Source organism: Acyrthosiphon pisum, chromosome X, assembly GCF_005508785.2.
Source record: "Acyrthosiphon pisum isolate AL4f chromosome X, pea_aphid_22Mar2018_4r6ur, whole genome shotgun sequence".
Lineage (NCBI taxonomy): Eukaryota > Metazoa > Arthropoda > Insecta > Hemiptera > Aphididae > Acyrthosiphon > Acyrthosiphon pisum.
This window is the reverse complement of record NC_042493.1, coordinates 42,100,901-42,125,441: the sequence shown is the minus strand read 5'-3', so window position 1 is coordinate 42,125,441 and position 24,541 is coordinate 42,100,901. Positions and strand designations below refer to the sequence as shown.

At 26.0% G+C, this 24,541-nt stretch overlaps 2 protein-coding genes across 5 annotated transcripts; one reads left to right on the top strand and one right to left on the bottom strand.

The window, feature by feature from the left end:
• Positions 1 to 1,511: 1,511 nt before the first annotated feature.
• On the bottom strand, positions 1,512 to 12,565 carry LOC100166011 (calcium channel flower). 4 transcript variants are annotated; one of them, XR_003838866.1, is made up of 7 exons: positions 12,106 to 12,565; positions 3,691 to 3,811; positions 3,554 to 3,635; positions 3,348 to 3,473; positions 3,120 to 3,227; positions 2,798 to 2,962; positions 1,512 to 2,497 (listed from the first exon to the last, which is right to left on the bottom strand). XR_003838866.1 is itself a non-coding variant. In XM_016802981.2 (7 exons), exons 1-6 carry the CDS (start codon positions 12,106 to 12,108, stop codon positions 2,848 to 2,850), a joined length of 555 nt encoding a protein of 184 aa, XP_016658470.1. In that variant the 5' UTR covers positions 12,109 to 12,565; the 3' UTR covers positions 1,512 to 2,497; positions 2,822 to 2,847. The 4 variants fall into 4 exon arrangements, 3 of the variants coding, with proteins under 3 accessions (XP_016658470.1, XP_008181248.1, XP_001944970.1); XM_016802981.2 differs by having other exon boundaries at positions 2,822 to 2,962; XM_008183026.3 differs by having other exon boundaries at positions 2,847 to 2,962.
• Positions 12,566 to 12,885: 320 nt separating this feature from the next.
• Positions 12,886 to 20,198, top strand: LOC100163972 (MACRO domain-containing protein 2-like). Its single transcript, NM_001162131.1, is given in 7 exon segments — positions 12,886 to 13,222; positions 17,511 to 17,666; positions 17,734 to 17,850; positions 18,855 to 18,958; positions 19,038 to 19,068; positions 19,142 to 19,215; positions 19,933 to 20,198. Coding segments are annotated over 7 exon segments (639 nt in total). The 5' UTR covers positions 12,886 to 13,152; the 3' UTR covers positions 20,020 to 20,198.
• The last annotated feature ends 4,343 nt before the right edge of the window (positions 20,199 to 24,541 follow it).

The window sequence follows — 24,541 nt, the reverse complement described above, 5'->3', positions numbered from 1 at the left end:
GCAACATTTGAGTTCAAAAAATGAATTAATGTAAAAATTACATACTTCATTAGTATATGTAATCTGAAAGCTTTCGATTTTATTGATTATTATTTCCATGATCTTCAACCCTCATATAGGTACACTTTACATAATATGTATTATATATTATACATTATATTTTTTGTATAATTATAAATATTATATTATTATAGGTTAAAATGATTACAAAGTTTGTACAATTATACAAACTCGAAGTTTGTATATGTTTTAATTGAATACAATTAAAATATAGTTCTAATTTTTTATTTTCGAAATAACTTTTTAAAATGTCATATTAAATAATACAATAGTTAATATTTTGTTTGAATACTGATGAAAATATTATTATAAAACCCATAAAACTTGTAATAAGGTATGCAAGTATAGTGATATTATATTATTATAATATTAATAAACTCTACTAATAAGTGTATTAATTTAGTAGGTAACATATGTTTTGCCAATTTTACAACAATTCATAACAATTATAAGTTTACAATGAATATTAAAATAATTTATAGTCTAAACTTATAATTAAAACTATAAATAATAATCAATGTTTAACTATGACATATTCAAAAGTCAATTTAATTAATAGATAATAAGTTTTTGCCCATATTTCATAAAAAACAGTTAATATCTAAAGGCTAAATTCAATTAATATGGTTTATTAAAAATAAAAATATTTCTATAAAAAGGGACTTAAAAAGCTTCCATTCGGTTTTTAGAATTTAAAGATATTATTACAATAATTTTATTAAGTAACTTACATATTATAGTACATTATTGTGAAGGAAAAAACCCAAATTGTCTATATATTTGTACTCACATAATTGATATTATTAATAGTATAAGAAAATGATAAGTACAATTCATTTTTTATTAATTTATTAAAAGACTGCTGATATTTTTGAAAACAATAAATAATAACAAATAATTCTTATACTTGAAAAGATGGGTTGCGTTTGGGTCAGAGAGAGAAAAGAAATATTGCGCTAACATCCTCTTAACATTGTGAAAATACAATTATTATATTTTATTCATAGATATTCAAGATATGGATAAGCTGCATGTTTATTAAACTGTCTTAAATTGTGAGAATGTTTGCTATTTACTTCTTTTAGAGAATGTTACCAATATTGTTTAAATATAATAAAAAGAAATACATTTAAAATTCATAAAAAAATCATCAATTCAAGTCCTTATCATCTAAAAACCTGAATAACCTGAATGTATAGACGAATATACATGGATTATACATATCTGTAATATTGAATGATACATAATTGTATTTAAACACATTTATTTGCTTTAAATAATTTAATTTTAAATACATTTTAAATGTAAATAATTTTTAGATATATTTTAAAAAGTAAGTAAATAACAATGGTATGAAACATTATATTTTCATAATTTTTATTATATTTTAATCTTTGAAGTTAGAATAACAGTAATGATGATTTTTGTTTTTATTTAATTGATTAATTTTAAGATAACAATTTCGTTGCTTTGAAAATATTTTTTAATAGTGTCATTTAAAAAACACAATAGGAAATTTTTAATATTTTATTTTATTCTATAATTTTTAACTATTAATTGATTTCTAGTATAAATTAAATAATATTACACTCATGTAAATAAATAATTATATAAACAATTGTTATTAAAGATGGTCATATAGAATATAAACTTCTTTATATTATAATATGATAAATTGATAAATATTATAAATTAATTCCAGGAACATTTTCAAGAGTTATTAAGGTGCGAGTATGTTCTTGGGATGATTAAAATAAGTTAAACTTAAGGGAAATTGGTAATAACAAAATATTTAAAAGTAGTTTATGTTACTTTATAAGTAACCTAGAACTTATTCAACTAGGCAAATCAATTTAAGATTACAAGTTAATAATATTGAATATAATTATTATAAGAATGATTCAATAGAGATTCTGCAGTCGCTTTGTAATTGTTATATTTATATTTAAGTTATACAATTTCAATAATCCCATTAAAAATTAGTTTAAATCATGACAGCTAAATTAATGTATATTAATGGCATGCAATAAAAGATTAAAATAGAATAAATACAAATACAATCTTATTCAAGGTTATTAGATATATATGTGAATCCCTATTATAAATTTGAATGGGGTGAAATATAGATTATTCCCTATCCTATTAATGGGCATTAAAAATATCTATAAAAAGATACATATTGAATCAATTTAATAATTTTGTTGAACTTGATTACCATAGATAAATGAGTATCATTAATTGGGAGACCATGGTAAAATGGAATGCATTTGGATAGTGGTGGTAATAAAATCACTAGGGAACCAACACATTATTTTTAATTGGTTTTAGTGAGGTCTAAAGTATTATACTGTATAATATTGTATATATTTCACTAATGTTGTATATGTCTCATGGCTCTAATGTGGATGCAGTTGTCTTCATTTGTTCTGCTGGTGCTCTATAACAAATATTATTAAATTATTATTAAAATAGTAAATATACATGCATTTATAAATCAATTTCACACATCAAAATTAATTTTTATATGGAAATACAAAATAGTACATTTGACTTTGACGTGCAATTCTTTGAATTTAAGTTAAAAAAAATTATTTCTACTTTGATATTACTGTGGTAAAATGAATGTTCAGTCACTACAGTAATGATTTATGAAAACTAAAACTATAAGTATATCAAAATCCTATTTATTTATTTAAAGTGCATATTTTATATGGAATGATTGGAGCGGATGAACTACCAGTAACATAAGCAGCAATAATACACTTTAAAAATTTAGTTCAGTTTGCCTTAAGTGGGACGCCACACATCTGGATCTTCCATTAAAGTTGTGTGATGTCCGCCCATGGGTTGAGAGACGTTATCAACAGGAGAAGCAATAGCTCCCATGTCTTCCCTAGATCCTCTATTTAGTAGTAAGTATTGTAACAAACACAAAACAAAAAGCCAGTGTTTTTAGAACAATAATAATCAAACACAAAGTAAACAAATATTTGACATCACCTTAATTATTATATAGTCAATAAATAAAATGTATAGATAAAACTTAAATAAGAACTTACTTTTTCCCAACTGACATGAGACCATACAATAAACCAGTACAAAATACTAAAGCACTAGCTATTAATGTACTTGGGCCAAAACATAAAAGAATTGGTACTAACGATAGCCTGAAAAAATTAATTCAAATGTAATTTAATGCAAAATTTTATAATTTTAAAAAGTTGTAATCATGCGTTCAAAAATAGTTAGTATTAAAATATTTAATAAATAAATTTCTTGATTCTTACCCAGCATATAAAATAGCTCTAGTCCAGTAGGGTTTATTTTCAGCAACATCACTAACTTTCTGCATATAATCGATAAACACGCAAAGGAAAGGTGCTTCTAATGCAATTAGTAAAATACCAAGAAGTCTGAAATTACACATAACTCAGTTTATTATAGGTATTAAATTGTATACAAAAAATTCACAATTACTACTTGATATACATACAATTGAATAATTCCACCAAACAAACAATCTGTGTTTAAAAAAATCAATCCCAGTCCATTCCAAACACCAGTGAACAAATTAACTGAAAAGAATATGTAACAATTATTCAGAAATACACCATTTGTTATGATACATACCAATGCCTGCAAATGTCCCCAATGTTCTGCTACCATATTTTAGGTGCCAAGGAATTTCATCCCTATTTTCTCCTTCATCACTGGCCCTTTTCCAAAGATTTGTAACTTTATCTCCCATAGACTATTGAAAAAAATATTATTAAATATAATTAGTTAATTTTTACATTGTACATATATAGATCAATAAAACATGCACCTACATGAAATTTAATATTATTTTTAATTAAATTAAACAATTATAAACGTGGTTTTCGAGTTTGTTTAGCTATTATGTAATGTACCTGTGTAATATAATAACAAACAGACCAATTCAAAAAAAAAAAGAAGCAATCCTTGTATTATGATATATCACACTCTACTGACTTCGATATATAGGTGTTATGTTACCTACATACATTTTTATGGCCAGATAAAATCAATATAGGTTCATAATTCTAATTATAATGATTGTTGTAAAAAAATAAAATATTGAAGTACTACCAACAATGATATTTTTAATTTAATTAAATTGTATGATACTAAATTGTAATTATTTGTCAATTTGTCTTTAATAACTTCATATTTCATACATCACAAAGTAATTTATTCTTCTTTAGAATAAATATATTTATGCTATTTTGCTATATATAAGATGTTAAAAGGAATAATTATTTATATTAAAAAAAATATAGTTATGTGTACCCAATTGACGTAAATTTTAATACAAATATATTCAGAAAAAAGTTTCACACCCCGTGGCACACATATTTTGTAATTATTGATTTGAATCAATATGTTTATTTTATTACTTGTGTTTTCAAATTTGTATTCTATAATATAAGGGCGTTATGCCCACATGTGTTGTCACCATCTAACTAACACACAGCAAATTGTGTTTTAAAAAGAATCTGTTTTACTCAGATATTTTTAATATTTAAGAAAATTGATCTATTCTAAAATTTAAAGGTGAGAATATTATCTAGGGCACCTTAAAGAATTTTTTTTATATTTTAATTTTAAAGCAAATTATAAATATTTAAGATTGTATATAGTATGATAAAAACAAAAACTATTGAAATAAAAAGTACATAGAAATGTACAACTAAATTTTTACTTTTAACTGCATTATTAATACATTATTACATTTAACTACATATTGTTATGAAAATCTTCAACTTCTTAATACAGAGGGTTCCAAAACTTTTTTAAACATATTGGAAAATTTTTAATTTTTGACAATCCACAATATGCTAATGGTATTTTGTTTAAAATGTTAATAAACAATCATTAATGATTTGATTTCATATCTGTATTAAAATGTATTCTGATTAACCAAAATAAATATACCAAATTTACCACTTTCACAGGATATTTTTGAAATATTCCAACTAAAACAAATTATTAATTTGCTTTGTATAAGTTTTATATATATATGTGTGTAAAATAACAAAGTGCACAAATATCTAAGACAGTTATTAATTATAAACAATTGAAATATGTAGTTAATCTCAATTTAAGAAGTTATTCACCGCTTATCAGGTTACAGAATAATTAAATGTATTTAATTGTACTCCAATTAGTAATAGAATTAATTGTTATTTATTAATATTGACACAGCTGTTACAATTGTTTCAAATTAAACATTATAAAAGATTATAAAAGTACTACCATTCCAAATTTTATTATTGTTACAACCAGATAAAAATTCAGTAGACTTACAATATAAACCATACAGCACATTTGCTGATGAATCTCCAAATCTTTTCAACTTTTTAACGTAATTTTTTTTAAATCTATATTTCTACAGAACAATACCTAGGTAGAATACCTTAAAATTTTTATTACAATGTCGTTCATTGATTTCTTTTTAAAAATACTTATTTTTTTTACTTGTTTTAATTCAATAAAAATTAATTGTACATTTCTGGATGTGACTGGTCATTGTATTTGTTAGTATATAACACGATAAAATAGCTTTAAAATAAAAAAAAATAAATATGATATAAGTTTAAAAGTTTTTAAGATACATCAGCAAATGTGGGGTAGGTTTGGTTGTTCAAAAAAAAGTTGAATCGCCCATAACTAAAAAATTTTAACTTTCTTTAAAGAAGTTTTTTTTATAACACAATGAACTTATTTTTAAATGACACCTGCCGGTTACTTCACACATAACACATGGTCTATTAATTTTACATAATATATTATGATTAAAATTATATTGAAATAAAACTATTATATGTTTTATAGCAAAACGCTGATTAGTAGACCAATCTAAAATATTACTACCTTCTTAACATATTATTATTAGATATTATAATGAAGCAATTTTTAAAGGCGCTTTTTAAAAAAATGATTTGTTTCCAAAAGCTCTGTAACAAATTCACAATATTATATTCTTATTTGAAGCAAAGCTCAAAGAAGGCATATTTGATGGGACACAAATTAGAATTTTCACAAAAGATGAAAGGTTTCAAAATTATATGACCAATATTAAAAAAATTAGCATTTCAGTTTTAATAATATAGTAAGTATCAACATTTTTATGCAATATATAAAAGATCCCATACAAACAATCAGTGATAAATAATAGGTATATTAGAACATATTATAGAACTAAAATAATCATTAAATTACACTTTTTGACAATTTGGATTCATTAAGAGGTTTGCGCACCATTTGTTTTCTCTCACTGAGCCACACTCAACATGACAAATATGCATTCAACAACTAATCTTGTTTAATTAATTTTAAAGCAAGAGTGAATACGCCTATGATAACATCAGTATAAAAATTGAAATATCGTAACACCCAGCCAATGTACAAACACAGCTAATATTCCTATATTTGATAATATGTCTATTCAATCTAATATTTAGATTTATTCTGCTAAACAAAAGTTTGCTAAGTTGGGCGTGAGTCAAAGAGAGAAAGCAATTAATAGTGCTGACATAATCTGAAAAACGAGTTTAACATTTGTATAAAGATATCAAACTATAAGACATTAGTATGATTGTTGGTTTTTTTTTTTAAGTAACAAAGAGAAGAAAAAAAATGATTAAGCTTCCAGGAGCCATCTAAACAAATATCTAATAAAATAAATAATTTTGTAGAAACTTTATTAGTATTTAATTTAAATTTAGTTCTAAGAACAGAACATTTTAAAATATAATATTTGTTAATACAACAATAACATACTACGAGGTCATCCATTTAACATAAGACCCTCATTATTTCAGAAAACACTTAAGTTTTTAAAAATATATTTTTTACATCATTTTAATTTTTAAGTCTACATAACAACATTTTTGGAAAAAAATTATCATTATCATTATTATAAGTTTTTTTTTACTTTATAGAAATGTAGAAAGACTACATACATTTGTAGTTTCATATTCTACAGCACAATATTATCCAAAGTATTTCAATCTATAAAATCAAATTTTGGACAAATAGTTTAAACTTTAAAGTATGTATAGACGAGTGGAGTAGTAGACCAACATTTTTCAGGGTACCTCTTAAAAAAGCATAACATTTAAACAGTACCTAGTAATAATATATTTTTTTTATAAATATATTGTTTTCTAAATAATTAAAATTAAATAAGAAAAATATTTTCAAAAACGTTAATAGTTTTTGAAATAAAGAGTGTCTTACATTAAACGGATCACTTTGTAAAGACAATATTCCTATTTAACTATACACCTTGTGGCCGGTATACCCAAGTTGCAAAAACATTACATGTGATAAAAAGAAACTGTTTTAATATTTTTAGGTATAACTGCAAGTTTGGAAATAATTTGGTATTTATCTAGTAATTTTAATCATTTTATTTTGAACTCCATTAAATGCTTTGTTAATTAGATAAATAGGCAGCAACTAGCATTCATTAGTGATTACTGATTACCTACAGATTTAGTACCTAATTATCAAAATATAATTGTATAAATACTAAATTAACCAAAAATATGCAGCAGCAGAATATCTATAAATAAAAGGTTATAGGCTATCATTAAATTGATTAAAAGAAAACACAAGTAGGGAAAACTGTAATTCAAGCTTGAATTAAACATTGAATTCCATATTTATAGTATTGGGTTTCTGTAACCTTTTTTTTTCTTTTCTATAAACTACAGTTAAATTGTTAAACACATAATATGTTTTAAAACCTAAGATTAAATAAATAGTAAATACATACCTATACGTTTATAACACCTTTGAATACAATTTTAAAATTAATATGTTGGCTTGTACATTTCTGCATAATTAATCAATGTCTGGTATGATATTTAAAACAACATTGCACAAGTTTGCTTCTAAAGTCTGTTTTGTAAAACAAAGGCATGGCCTATGTTTGTTTTTATTATTGAAAATAGAGTTTCATAGAGATATGTCGATTTAAGAAGAATTAATCGGAATTAGAAAAAATAAGGCAACACTTTTGCTGTTGTCTTAACTAAAGTCTATTAGTTCTTTTTCGTGAAATTCGGATTCAATAGAGGAATTTGCTCTATAAAAAGTGTGATAAAATTCGTCCAAGTAATAATAATTGTATTGTTATTATTCTTCACCACACTACTGTTTTTTGGAGAAAAATAGACCTAACCATGTTTCAACATAATGACTTTATTCCGATAATAATTTTGACAATATATTTGAATTAATTTTTAATCCTTCGATGAGTCAGATTTATAACAAATTAATATTATAATTTAAAATAATACCTATTTTTTTTTCATTAAAATTTATAAAAATTTGAGATTTTTTTAAGAATAATAAATCAAAAAAGTGGTTTCAAAGGTTTCAAAATTAAATAACAAAATAAAACCTGTTTTAAAAATTATTATCAGAGTAAAACTCAAGTCAGTACGTCGAAACACTTATAGGTGTAATTTTCTCCAAAAAATGATAGTAGAAAATGTATAAATGGGTTATAAAATAAAATATATTTCAACCTCCCCACTCCTTCAAATAAACACGGCAAATAAAATGGAGTATTTTACTCAGGAGTTATGACTTGTGGGTTGATAATATATGACCGAATACTGTAAAATCCTAAGTTGACCAAAATAAATTAGCATAAACACATAACATCTTTTAAACTTAGAAATGTATATGTATAAGTGTATAACATAGGATTAATAACAATTACAACCTACAATATTTGATTAGATAACACAATGATACTTTCTAGTAACGATGTAACAATATATTATATTTCAAATAAAAGTAATCATAACCCTAAGTATTAAAAAATATGAATAATTTAAAGATAATAACATTATGTTTATGCTTAAAATTATTTAAGTCGGTATTAGTTTATTAATTACAATATCTTTACTACAAAAAAATTGTTGTTGTTACGTAATTTTAGGATTATAAATCCCTCGATAAATCCTCAATGAATTTAAATAAAATATTACAATCATAAAGTGGTTATGAACACTCAACATAAAAGTGTACCTATATTAATACCTCACATTGTTAACATTATGACTAATTTACAAAAGGAAAAAAAATAATGACTAATATCTAGGCATCGTGTAAAATTATAGCAATAAAATGATCTTACATCTAATGTATCAAATCTTAAATTATTCCTGGCCTTTACAATGACATGATACCACCCTATCTATACAACACACAAATGTCATACAAATACATAGATAGGCGTGTATTAAGTAGAGACAATGAAGACCTCTGATGTGGATTAGTGGTCTGTATGTGACTTGTAGGGTCATGGGTTTGATTCATTAACAATGGCTTATTGTTGAATCAAATAATTATTTTAAACGAGATTTTAGAATAGATAAGCCAACAATTATTTTCAGTTATCTAAAAGTTGATATTATGGTTTTTTTAAGAATTATTCTAATCTTAGAACCAAGTAATAGTCTTTCAAATTTACAAAAAACTATTTTTAAATAATGATAGATGTACTCTTTACTATTATTTTCATAAAAAATATTAGGGCATTTGGAAAGTAACTTGTCGAAGTATTGTATTTAATTTATAAGCCATAACTTTTATGATGGTTCCAGTCAGTCAAAAAAAAATTGTTTTTAGACCCTCTGCTGTGACAAAATTGTGAGACTTTAGATGGTACAATTTAATTTTAATGCTGTAAAAACAATAACATTTCTTAACATCTCCCCTAAAGAACGGTGGGAGCTTTTTTTTTAAGTTTGAACTTTTGACAATATTATAATATTATACAAATTTCAGTTTTTACAACATCTTTTCATCAGAAATTAATATTTCTAAAAAATTCTTTGACCATTCTTTAGGTATAATTGTTAGGATTGTTAAAGAATCAAAATTGCACCAACTTAAGTCTTACAATTTTGTCACAGCCGAGGTATGTTTTAACTCGAAAAGTAACCGTGTACTTTTTTCTAATTTAATATACTGATATGTGCGTGCGAGTGCCAAAACGCCAGTTCTTAGAATGTGGATATGGGTCTCGACTTGTTGACAGACACTGCAGTGTGTGAGCACACACACACTAATGTTCATTTACACTAGCACACAATGACATGGCTCAGTTGTACTTGCCACATGATTGCCTAATTCTAGAAAATGACCGACTACGCACGTCTTTATAGAACCAACAACTGCCTCGAGCTACTAACATATTAATTATTATTTATTTATTTTAGATCTGTAATTAAAAAAAATAAAATATATACAATTCAATTTACCTTATAAATTAATTATTAAAAAAAATATATAAAACAAAATTTGGTTGATTTCAAGAAGTTTGGATGTTGTTTTTGAAGATTTTATTTTTTATTTTACATATTTTTAATTGATATTTTGACATATTTAGGTACCTATAAAAAAATAGGTTTAATTAATTACAGTTTAACTATTCTAATTGGAAGTATCAGTTTTATTATTAAAATGCTAACTTAAATCATTTTTATATCAGCTATACCGAATTGTACATAAGATAAATTAATTAATCTATTAAAAGGCTATCGAGGTTATGTAAATAATTAAGCAAAGTATTCGGTTTTCATTTTGTTAAATTAAATGCTAAGTATGCCAAAAATGTTAAATAAAAAGACCATTTTAAAATATTATGAATTATGATATTACATTTCTTGGAATATTATTAGGGAATGTGTTTATTTGTAAATGAAAATGTTTATTAAAATAAGCTATTTGAAAAATCTGCCCAATTTTAATCATCCTAATTAACATAATATCAGTTTCATTTTACATATTTTGCATATACTTAACCTATTTAATGCATATTTATAATTTACATGCTTTAGATTAGGTATTATTATTAAATTTTGGAATAAGAACTATTTAAAAAACTCATGTAACAACATCCCATGTTATAATAAAGTGTACTTTATTTGCAGTTCACAATTAATATCAATACAATTACAATCAGATCATTATTATTTATTACTTTTGAAATAATTAATTATTATGATTGCATCGTTATTATTTATTACTTTGGAAATAGTAAATTATTAATAGTTGAATGTGCATTCAACTATTAGCAACAGCATATTTGCAAGTTTTAAAATTCATTATGTGTATTTTTAAATTCTGTGTGCATATACCTACCTATGCATTTCTCATTTTGTATCATATAAGGTATAATAATTTTTAAATCATATTTTTAAAGTTTTTTTAGCATATTAGTGTATTCCTAATTACCTATATCAAATAGATATAAAAATTAATATTAATATTACCAGTATATAATTTTCTTGTTAAAATAATAATCGACATTAATTTAGTAAATTATAAAAAAATACAACTTTTAGGTATCTAGGTAAAAGCCTAGGTGCCGGTTTAAAAATAATAAAAATTGGTTTTGCAGATGTTTAAAAATACATTTTATGGCAGTGTTAAGGTATTCCCCAAACTGTTAACTATAAGGGGTCAATAGTTTAATACATTTTTTCAACATTAAACGACTTGCCATCTGGACAGGTTGTCTAGTAAATGTGTCCAACGTGTACCTATTTTTTTAATAATAAATTTTGAATTAATATAAGTATAAGTAGGCTGTATATGTTGTACTATCCATATTGAACAATTATAGAAAATATTTAAGCATTAGGTATCACAGTCTTGGGATGTAAAAGGTCCTCGAGAAGAAATTATACAGAAATAATCAGTACCTATTTATTTTATCTTTTTATTATTATTATTAGATGCTACCCAGTCAATATTATTATAAATCTAGAAACCATCGCGGAAATTCAAAAGTCTACTTCCCCACAGCTACAATAATACAACGAAATTACGCCTACCTATGCATGTTAGCCTACTTACAGAAGAGCGTCAAGTATTACACTCGAAAGAAAAATCAATAATTCGATGTAATAAAAAACATAATAATAATAATAATAATAATAATGAGAACAAGAACAATAAGAATCTAATGAACAAGCGTCATTAACACGGACTCACCATGATCGAAGAGCGCGGTCGTGCGTGGGCGGGTGGAGCTGGAAGTCGAGCTTTGGGGCGCAAGTGTGTGCGGGTCCGTTGTCAAACGGGATGAAAACGGGTCGCAAACGGATATGGACCACCAAGGATGCTGCCGATTATTAAATTTGTCTTCACAGTGCAGTCGGTTGAAATAAAAGCAACGGTTATCGTCGGAAAATGATAAAACGAAATGTTATTATTACTGCTATCGTGAGACGACAACTACAACGACGCGTCCGCAACGGCAAAATATGTTGTGACTACTGAGTACAACTGACTTGTGATTGTAAGCTGGAATACTGGACTGGGGTCGTCGTCATCGACGTTATCGCTTTTATCGTCTGAGATAAGACGACGACGGCGGCGGCATTAGCAGTAGTCGTCGGTAGCAATAGTGGCCCGTCGGCCGGACAACAACAACGCTAGAACATTTTCCACTCTTTCCCGCGACTGCTTTTCGCGTGCGACCACTACGACGCCGATCGTTATCAGTGCGCTTGCTCTCCGTTATCGGGAAATTTCACGTATTTATCATTTAAAATAGTAATAATTACTATATATTATTTTTCATACACCGTCGTCGTGTAAATACCCAAGTCACTTATACGCATTATTATTATTATTATTATTATTATTATTATTCCGCGTTCGTTGTCGGTTCAATCCGCTTCGCGTCGCTTTTCTCGTGTCGTATCGGCTCGCGTCGACTCCATCCGTCCCGGCCGACAGTAAATATAATAATAATAATAGCAACTGATTATTAGATATTATACTTTCGTGGAGGTATACACCACCGTGTGTTATTACGGTTATTGCGTCAATTCCGTCGGCTCCGCGGCGGTTCTGTTCCCACCCGTCCACTACGTTTTCCGGTGTTACTTCTGTCACTGTTGCTGCTGCCGCCGCCGCTGTTGTTGCCGCTCACATCGTGTGTTTGTCCGTTGGAGTTTGATCTGTTTCACTGCTGCGCTGGTGCTCGGCCGTCGTTTCGCCACCAACAATTATTTTGTTCGGATTTCCCGTAAAATGGCTACGGTTAACTTGGAATCTATTTTACCATGGCCGGAATACTTTAGACAGGTCTTGAACAGCACGAGTAAGGATCACATCCGTATTATTTTCAAAATGTCCGTCCCCGCCCCGGCCGCCCGTCCCCCGCGTTCCGTTATTGCGTCGTTTGTGCCGCCGCCAAACCGATTGATCGCGAATCGCGGTTTCCGCAGTCTCTGTCCCCATCGGTTTACGATTGATTCCGAACTTTTCTGAAAAACTTAGATACCCTATCCGCGTCAGAAATTTTGGAGGTTAATAGGCACGAGGGTTATTCTATTCGTTTATTATTATTATTATTATTATTATTATTAATTATTATTATTATTATTATTATTATTATTAATTATTATTATGGATATCGATATGTGGTTGTCGTGACTCGTGAATTCGTGCTCGTTTACCGAAAAAATATTTATGATGGGTTACAACTTGTTAATATTTAAGATATCTACGTGTGGTTTTTTAAATGCCGAGTATTCCTGATTTGAAATGAAACATTTAAATGAATATTTGTGCTTTTACACAAACAATATTATTATCTCTATTTAATTGGTCTTTTTAATATTATATAGACATATTAAAGTTATTAAAATCATATTAATGATTAATAGAGGAAACAAAATATAATTTTTAAATAATTCAATGGGACTTCAGCAATAGTGCTTTTGATTTTTTAAGTACAATATAATTTTTGGTTATAATTGGTAGTTGAATTTTAAAATAGCAAAATTATTTTACAAAATTACTAGTTATTCCATAACTCTAGTAGGTATCTAATATAGGTATATTATAAACAACTGTTGTACATGTCTCAAAAAAACATAAATAATAATTTGTTTTAAATTTTTTTTATACAGTTATAAAGCATAGGTATATATAAGGAATCTCAACATTTACATCTAATAATATAAACTGTTATAATTTTTTATGTAAGTTCTTACCATCAGTCGGAAGGACAGATTATTAAACACATTAATAATTAATTGCATCTTTGTGATTTATGTGAGATACTAATTCTTGTTATACATTTTGCTACAGTGTCGGCCTGGCCATGGCTGCTGGGCCGCAAATGCGCCCCTCCGTTTTTTTTAGGGTCTCAGACATTTTTTCATTTACTTGATGTGTGCCTGTTCTATATAGGGAGTAAGGACCCCGTAAAGTATTTGTCAATATATTTAACCGTACGCAATTTTTCTTTACAGATGCTTGCATATTATAGTGTGAGCTGGGCACTATAATAGTGCAAGTGTCAATTAATGAGTAGGAGGAGGTCTTTTTGGATTAGTTGTACTACTGCAAGTTAACTTAGGTTTTATATCTTTCCTTAAAAACAATGGGCTCAGACGAGTTCACGAGGGCCCCGCTCACCCACCCTGCAGTGGCTTCGCTGTTGGCTTCAGCGATCATGAAAATGTTGCATACAAAAATATGTATGATTTATAATACTATACATCTACTTATACCTATATATATATATAATTAAATATTAAACAATGATGAAGATTTTACATTTTACTTTTGAAAGTTTATGTGAATAATATTATGCATATATATAGTTTATGAATTTGTCTTTAAAGTTAAAATTCTATAGGTAATATAAATATAATTTTGGTTTTCGTAATTTCGTTTCTATGTAATTAATAATTATTATTTATTATTTTGCAGCTTCAATTATTTAATAATTTCATAGTTTATTTCTCTAAACGAATGTTTCCCTCGTTAGACTTCGCGTTAATATTATACGTAGTGATTTTTTAATCTTGGTCGCTCTATTTTTACTTAAATTGTACATTTAATATTCAAAATTTTGGTTTTCAGAATTTTTAAATACTCTTGAAGATTATTTTGCAATACAAACTTCAGTTTTTAATATAGGAATCCTTTTTTTACTTTTAATGTAAATTTAGATACATCCACGTTTACAAGAACATCGTCTGCTAAATAACTTGCAGTAAAAATGAGATTCTCATTAAAAAATAGAAGTTAGTATAACCACAGGACACTCTTTAATAGTAGTACAAAAAATATCAGGAATTTTAATATATTGTTTTTAGGTATACTTAAAAATCAGAATTTGAATAAATGTATTTTTACAGGAAAAAAGGTGGTGGGTTTTTTTTCTCCAAAATGTCTAGTAAATTTTGTATTTCATGATGAGGCCCCTTAAAAAAACTGATCCGTGGGACTTCTGTGTGCCAGGCCAGCACTGTTTTGCTACAACCAGAATAGTCACAAAATATTTAAACTCCTTTTAATAATGATAATACATAGTAATTTCAGGACTTGAACTTACAAAAATATAAACATAAATCATAACAATGGATAATCATAATTTGTGACAAATTAAGTTTTTAAGAAATGAAATTTCGTACCATGTTATTATGAAATAAAATTGGCACTTGAGAGGTATTATCACTAATTATATTTTATTAGAAAAAACAAAGATCGTATTTGTAAAAATTATTACAATTATTTCTAAAAGTCACTATTAGCTTAATAGCAACTATTATGTATGTATAATTTATACATACATAATATAATTATATTTATAATAGGCATCGCATGGAATGCAATAAAATACACTTATACATTATTTCAATAGTTTTATATATTATCATATGTGTTTATAATGTATGCGATAAGCATTAAAAAAAAATTTCTTTTTTCATAAAAAATAATCATTTCTCAATGAGGTATTATATATTTTATAATCAACTGCCCCATTGAATATAAAACCATTGGCAAATAAGCCTTTTTAAAATCATCATAAAATACTTATATTTATTTTATAAAACTTGTTATCATGATTGTTACCTAAAAAAAATGTGCTTAAAATCATTAAAATAATTACTTAAATCTGAATTTCTTTAATTACTTATTAGTTATTACAAATAAAGGCACCTGATAAAAAAAAAATTAAAACAATTTTTTTAAAACTATAAAATTAAGTTAACAAAATACATCTGAAAAAAAGTCTTGTACTTTTGATGTAATGAATTCATGCAGATGACTCGAAATGGTGTAATTTAACATTGCTTGCAAAATATGCTGAATGACACCAAATTTTATCATGTACCTTGTTATTAAATGCACAATTTGAACAATTTGGTCAGCATTGCATTCACATTTTTTCCATGTAATTTTTTGAACAGTATATTTTAATCATTTTCAAAATATGTAAAAAAAAAAAATTAAATATAGGTACCTAAATGTGCATTTTGAGTAAATTTTATTTATTTTTATGAACTCATAATTTGAACACTTCAGAAATTGTTATTGGTTTTTCCTGGACAGATATTGATTAAGATTGTGGTGTTATCCAAGTAACAAAATATCAATTTTATAGTATATAATTTTATATTATACAATATAAATCAAAATGCCTTAACAACAATTATTTGTCAAACATTTTTTTAAATAAGATTACTATCCAACCACTTAAATGTAATACAATACACTATAGTCAGCGTCAAATGAACTGGCTGTTGATGACTTTGCGGTACGTGTCGTTCTTACACTTTACACCACCATAATTTTATTTGAGGCGTTCTACCTATACCTATTCTTACCAATCCAGTTTCTGCATGTGCCCGTTACCTAAAATATAGTTTTGAATGGCTAGCGTTGACTGGGAGCAGAGTTATCAGCCGCCAGTTTATTAGATGCGGACTCACAATGAGTCAATAATACAATATTACAATACACATTTCCAAGACCTTCAATGAAGTATATAATAATTAAATCAAACAATTGTTCAAAGTAAAACTAGAATTAGAATTTCTTTAAAGATTTGACTGAAAAGTACTTAAGAAGGTGATATTTTAAAAGTATATCAATAATTTTTTATTGGTTTACTAATATAAAAATAATATGTTTTATTTATTGTTACAAACGTCTTTTGTTGTTCTTCTGTAGATAGTTATCTTATATTGTGAAATATGAGTTAGTTTTAATTGAAGAATATAGAATAATATTGGTAATTAGACATTCATATTTTTATTTTGTTTGTAATAATTTAACTGAGTGTCAAAACATTTTTTTTTCTATTTGTTCCTTTTTGAGATTTGTTTTAAATGTTTCAAATGGTTTCACACTTGTGTTACTTATTTGACCATAGAATTATGCATCTTTTCTATATTTGATTACTTTTTTAACTACTCATTTGATTAATTAACTATTTTGATAGTTTGATAGACCATATTAAGTTTTATTTCTGATAAGTTAAGATAAATAATTAATATATATATTATTAACTAATTGTAGCTATACCTTAACTATATTTAAATAAATTATATATACATTTGTTAGTAAGTTTATTCTTTCTTTTACAGAAAAACCAGCATATTTGAAACCCATTGATGGTCCAAAACCAGTGTTCAATAAAGAGTTAAATGAAAAAGTATCTTTGTATCAAGGCGACCTTACAAAATTAGCAATAGATGTTATTGTTAATGCAGCCAACTCTAAGTTAGCCGGAGGAGGAGGAGGTAAAAATATATTTAAATTTTTATCTTATCTAATCAACTATCTAATAGATATTTAAATATTTCATAGTTGATGGCGCTATTCATAAAGCTGCTGGCCGAGAACTTCAGGCAGAATGTGCTGCGTTAAATGGTTGTAAAACCGGTTGTGCCAAAATCACCAAAGGGTATAAACTCCCTGCCAAGTGTAAGAAGAAAACCCCATTAATAATATTATTACATGTATTTATATACAGAAATACCTGAAGAAAAAAAATGTATGCTACCTCACACTCATTATTCAAAAAGTATTAATATTTTTATCCTTAAATTTTTTTTGAATTAAAACAGTTTTAATTTCATTTTTAAAAGCAAAATATTTTTCTGAATTATTTTGATACATAACAATCAAATTTAAGATGAGTAGTTTATGAGTTATAAGTATTTAAAGTTTAAAGTCGCTGAGTAGTGGACCAACATTTTGAGGTGGCCCCGCGTACCACTCAACAATTTCCTAAATTTTATTTTTATGAATCAAAATACTTGGAAAAATATTCTCCTTTGAAATATGAAATTAAAATTATTGTCATTCAAAAGGTAAAAAACATAAAAAATCATCAAACATCAAAAATATTTTTAAAAACTATATAAATTTTTAAAATGTTATTTTTATTGACTAGAAATAAAGTAAAATTTTTTTTTTTATAAATCATACTTTTTGAAATGATGAGTGTTAAATGATAACAGAATCACCCATATATAGCCTACATATAATTTGGACAGGAAAACAGAAAGGTCATTTTGAATCATTCCTTTACTCTATTTAAGCTTTAACCCTTTAAAGAGTAAAGATATTACCACAATATGTGTGTGATCGAAGATTGAGCTGTGATTCTATTCCATATCATTGGCTGTCATAAGAAAAAATAGTTTTAATTGTAACAGTGTTCACTTAAGAGTAGAGGATAACATATTTTACTAAATAATATCAATATTGTCTGTAAAACAATCTACTCAGTGAAACTTTCTATTCAAAAAAAACTAATTATTTCTCCCATAACTTGATATATATTTTCATCCACTAATTATTTTCTGTTTTAATTGTATGATGTTAGTCATTTATTTAGTGCTAGTAATTTAAAAGAAAATAATAATTTTTTCCTTTGTTTATATTATTCAACATCTATAAATAGTTAAAATTAATCGTTTTAGATATTATACACGCGGTTGGGCCAAAAGGAGAAAATCCGGAAGAACTGCAATCAGCTTATCAAAACAGTTTAGATTTGGCTGTTGAAAAGAAGTTAAGAACAATTGTAAGTATTTAAATATAAATTAAATTAATATTATTTTTATTTAAAAATTTTTTTTAACTATCAATATTTTTAATTTCAGGCATTTCCGTGTATTTCTACTGGCATTTATGGTAAATTTGACTTATTTTAAACTACATTATATAGTTTAAATTTAAAATATTAAATGTATGAAAACATGTTTAGGGTATCCGCAAGAAGAAGCATCCATTGTTGCCTTGAAAGCCATAAGAGACTTTTTAGAGCATGATCATAACTTGGTAATATAGTAATTTTTACATTAATAATTTTATACATGTTTTTAAAAACTAAATTATCAATAAAACCCGTTAGTAACAAAAAAGCTAAAAAAAAATATTATTCTAGTTTAAGTCTAAAGTATATTTTATAAAGCAAATATGGATGCAATAAAATATTCAGTTGATTTTTCTATATCTGTCTATCAGGTGCACAATATACCAAATATAGTTTCATAGGCCAAAACTGTGCTCTTAGTCTGTTATTATTCATAAATATTAAATATGAGAATTATCACTATTGTAAAATTGAGTTCCTGACTTATATTATTTCAATTGTAAAATTTAATAGTAGACTATTTCAGATACTTTCATAATCTTGTCTTTTAAATTTATAACAATTATACTTATTAAATCATATACTTAGATCCTAAAGTGTTGTTTTTAAAAATATATCATACCATTTTACTTGTTTGATAGACAAATTTAAAAATAAGTAATACATTCATATTTTATCAAATTGTATTACTACAAATTGTTTTCTCAATTCAGCATTCTTTTACTAAATATTGACTAAAAGATAAACTCAAACTCAAATATCTATTTTACATTAAGTTGTGCTATTGAATTTAATTGAATTACAATTTATAACTACGAACTAATAATGTTAAATTGATTTATTTATTAGTTTAATTTTTGTAAACTCAATTTATGTATTTTGTATTAATATTTCTTTTTCAGATTGAACGCATAATATTCTGTGTATTTCTGGATACTGACAAAGAATATTATGAGAAATATCTACCATTATTTTTCCCTCTCGAGTAAGATTTATATTATGCATTGTAAAATATACTAACCTTTTTTACAGCATTAAAAATAATCATTTATACATTGTTTTAATTTGTTTTAATTTTTTTATATTATCAATATTGTAGTGTATTAATACAGTTTGTTAATTGTTTAACTTATAAAAACATTTAAATATATATCAATCTGATGAAAAATTTTTTTTTAATTCTTATATGTTAATATGTGTTCCGTGCAACTTTTTCTATTTCCTAGCCCTATAACTGTTTGATAAATTCTGTTTCAAGAGTTTTAAAACAATTGTCCATTTATACCTATTATATAAAAGTTCATTCATAACATAACCATTGAGCTTATGTTGTGCATTTTATGAAGATGTATAGTAAACAATATAATCAATATTAATAGAAAAATAATATTCTGTGTTATGTGTTACATGCTTACACCTTCCAGAAATTAAATTGTTAATATGGTTTAACTTAAATCATCACAATTAGAATAATATGTGTTAAAATGCATGTATGTACTTCAAATGTAATTTGAATTCATAAAGATCTGAAAGATTATAAATATATACAAAAAAAAAAACCTATTATTTCTATTATTATCCATTCTATTATTGTTTATTTTGTTAAATTACAATCTTCAATATGTTAGAAACCATCTATCTTATGTATCTCCTGATAATATAACCTTAATTAATCTCATATTTGTCACATGTTGTTTAAAATATAGGTTCCATAATAAACTAACATATTTTTGAAACATTGAATCATACACACTACTTTGGTCATTGCCTTTTCCTCCAATAAGGAATTAAGAATATATTAAATAGATTATTATCAAATTTTTATATAAAACGAAAAAAAAAAAGAAAATTCCTTTAATTTCTATTAATAAATTATAATTATAATATGATTACAAATAAAATAAATAAATATTAAAAATAGGTATATTTCTAAGACATATTTAACCAAAAAAAAAAAATTATTATTGAAATATTAACAATAAATTATACACCAAATAAATGTGCACGTATTTCAATTAGACTTAATCAAAGTTACCATGTTATCAACTGTTACTCTCCCTATTTATAATAAGGTACATTAGCTGTGTTCTAACACAATGCCTTTCTTAATATATAGTTAAGAAAATGTAAAAAAAAAGTGGCTAAAATCAATTAAGTACAGTTTTATTCAAATCAAAATAGCCAATCTTATATTTTAAATTGATCATATTATAAGTTAAGCGGGGTCCAAATGCATCATGTCTTAAGGAGAGTAATATTTAGGCAATTTACATGACATATACATTTGGGCTATGTCTTAGTGTCAGTAGTAAATGAACATTAGTGTGTTGTGTGTGTTTCCGAGAATCACTTTAATACCGCGTCAAGCAACCACCGGATGGAATTCTTGCACACGCACGCAATTGTCAATACTTCGCGAAAAATAAAATATATTCGTGTTTGCATATAAGACTGCTAAAAGCGGTAGTATAGGTATTATACATACTTCCTAAAGGTCGATTGTAAATTCGAAAAAAATGGTTGAATTTATAAGCTTCTAGACTATGCTCTTTATGAATCACTTTTTTGATTTAAAATCGGATGTGCCCAAAATAAATACAAATGTAATCTAATTATTTTTTGAGATTTTTAAAACAAAATCTTAATTTAAAGTCCTTTAAAATTGAAAATCGATTTCTTTAAAAGCCTAGATATTTTGTCGAAGAATTGGTACATTTTTAAAAAATTAATATCAAATATTCCGAAATATGTGTAATTTACCACCGTTTATCGATCTAAAACGCAGGGCTTGAAACCGTTTTCAAAACCGATATAAACCGTTTTAAAACCGAAACCGAAACCGTAATCAAAAACGAAACCGAAAAAAATTGGATACCGGTATTAAAGTCGAAACCGAAACCGGAAAAAATTGGATATCGGTATTATAATTTAAAACCAAACCGAATAAAATTGGATACCGGTATTAATTTCAAACCAATATCTGAAAAAATTGGAAACCGTTATTTTTTTTATTAATTGACGTGTATTTAAATACGTAAATTCCATTAATACGCATAATTAATGCTCATAATAAAATTGAGATCATAATTAAAATATTAATAACCATTTCATTATTTGAAAAATTATTAGTTGCTATATTAATAGTAATGATATAAATTATAGATACTAACAAATAATATATATGACAAATGACAATACGGGACAAACGATGATAATTGTATAGACGACATAGCCCCTGAAAATACTTTAGAAACCAGTATACAAAACCGAAACCGAAACCGAAATTTCTTAATACGGTAGGTATTACGAAGTTGAAACCGAAATCATAAAATTTCAAAACCGGTATACAAAATCGAAACCGAAACCGAAATTTCCTTATACCGGTGTTGAAAAATTGAAACCGAAATCGAAAAAATTAAAAACCGGTATACAAAATCGAAACCGAAACCGAAATTATTTCAATCGGTTTCAAGCCTTGCTAAAACGTATGAAAAATACGTGTGCTGCGTTCCCCTTATGATACATCGGCCATTTTACCAACTACTAAAATAAATAAATTACCTTTGCCGTATAATTTAAATTTGAATTAATTTTGACATTGTCCATTGTTGCGCCAACCCAAAAAATATTCATTCATGAGTATCAAAATTAAATTTAAAAATATTCAGCAGTAATACTAATATTACAGCTTTACAATGTCTTATATATTATTACCATAAAAACATCAGCCGTTAATCGCACTCTAAATGTAAGTCAATGAATAAAGACGTTATCGAAGTATCTAAATCAAAAAGTACGATCGACAAAATAAATTAAATTTTCGAAACCACATTTCTTGATTTAATATTTTGAATTACCATCAATCGATACGGACCGTTTTTAAGGAGTTCAATATAGGCAATTTTCTATGTTTATGGGCACATGGGTCATGTAAATTTGTGCATAGTAAATTAGTAAGTAATCGTTTGTGTGAGTAAATGTATAAAATAAATATTGGAGAGCTTCTGCACGAGCACGTACAATAATATGTCACACTAATTACAAATGTGAATTTTAGTGAAACGCTGAAACTTGGTATCGTATTTCCAATTATAAAGCTTACTGAGTGACATAGTATAGGTACCTATTCACTTATTATACTATGAGTATAATATGACTCGATTTTCGATATTTATTGTTTTCAATATCCAATATTTAGCTCTAAAACTTGTGATATTTTTCTATTAGAATTATCGAAAATTAACTTTTAAACAGATTAACTTTCTTTCTACAATATTGGTATATTGAGGTGTTTAAGTGTTTTTACTCACGAACCGCTCGTAATAAACCATATTTTTATTGAAAATACAAAAATTAATTTTTATACATTGATACCGCTTAAGCATAATTAATATACAATTCAAATATTAATATACAATTCAAACCAAAATCTGTAGGAATATTGTATATTATAGCGATGAATGTATAAATGTATTGATTTTACAATGATACGTACCTATTTCTTTTTTTTTTGCGCTTGTTTATAAGTAGGTACTACCTAGTCGAAATAATTATCAAAAGCTTAGGGTACCTACTGGGGGGGGGAGGTTATACGAACATTGCATTTTTGTTTTTATATTTATTAAATTTACACATCAATTGCCCGGTAGAGTACAAAATAAATGTAAATATTATAACTACACACATATTATGTGCATTTTAATTATTAAATAGCGAATAGACATAGACCCAAAATCTCATGCTTCGTCGTGTATTTACAATTCCGTCAGTTTTCCTCGTAGTCCGTACAAATTTAGAATTGTACAATAATGACTACGATTACGATTGATAATAACTAATAAGCAATAGGTAATGTAGGTACTAATATTATTAACGTTAAAATAGCCTCTAAATGTGTCTAGAATACAGATAAATAGAACAATTATTGGTATTTTTTCTTTTTTATATCCCGAGTGCAGGCTTAAAGCCCCGTTCACATGATCAAATAATTTGTCAAATATTTTATGTACATCAAACGTCAAATATTTGACAAATTATTTGATCGTGTGAACGGGGCTTAATTTTATGATATAATGTATTATATACAATGTAAGACTAATCAATTTACAATTATTACCTATCGATTCGTATCATACTGCCGTCGTAAAGCAATAGCACGAATCGACGAACCTATCCGTTTGCTAGCTTAGAACTTAACTATCTAATCTTTAGTCAATAACATGATTATAAAGAACCAGAGTTTTTACGGCATAAGCGGTACTAACTTAGTATAAGGTCTATGGGTATAAGTATATAAAGCGTGCAAAGAACCTTATAATCGTGATCAATAGCCACAACATTATTATTAATTATGTGCCAATGGCCATAGACAACACCACGGAACATAATATAACACGCAATTGTCAATAACGTTATGTATTATCTATGAGTATAGCAACGTTATCTCCGTTGACAATATTATTGTTTTATTATTTCTTATCATCACGTTGAATATAATATAATAATAATAAT

What these genes read in the sequence shown, in the direction of transcription:
- LOC100166011 (XM_016802981.2), bottom strand. An exon ending in GGGGACATTTGCAGGCATTG is followed by an intron (nt 3,636 to 3,690) that starts GTATGTATCATA and finishes TATTCTTTTCAG; the next exon opens with TTAATTTGTTCACTGGTGTT. An exon ending in AGAGCTATTTTATATGCTGG is followed by an intron (nt 3,228 to 3,347) that starts GTAAGAATCAAG and finishes TAATTTTTTCAG; the next exon opens with GCTATCGTTAGTACCAATTC.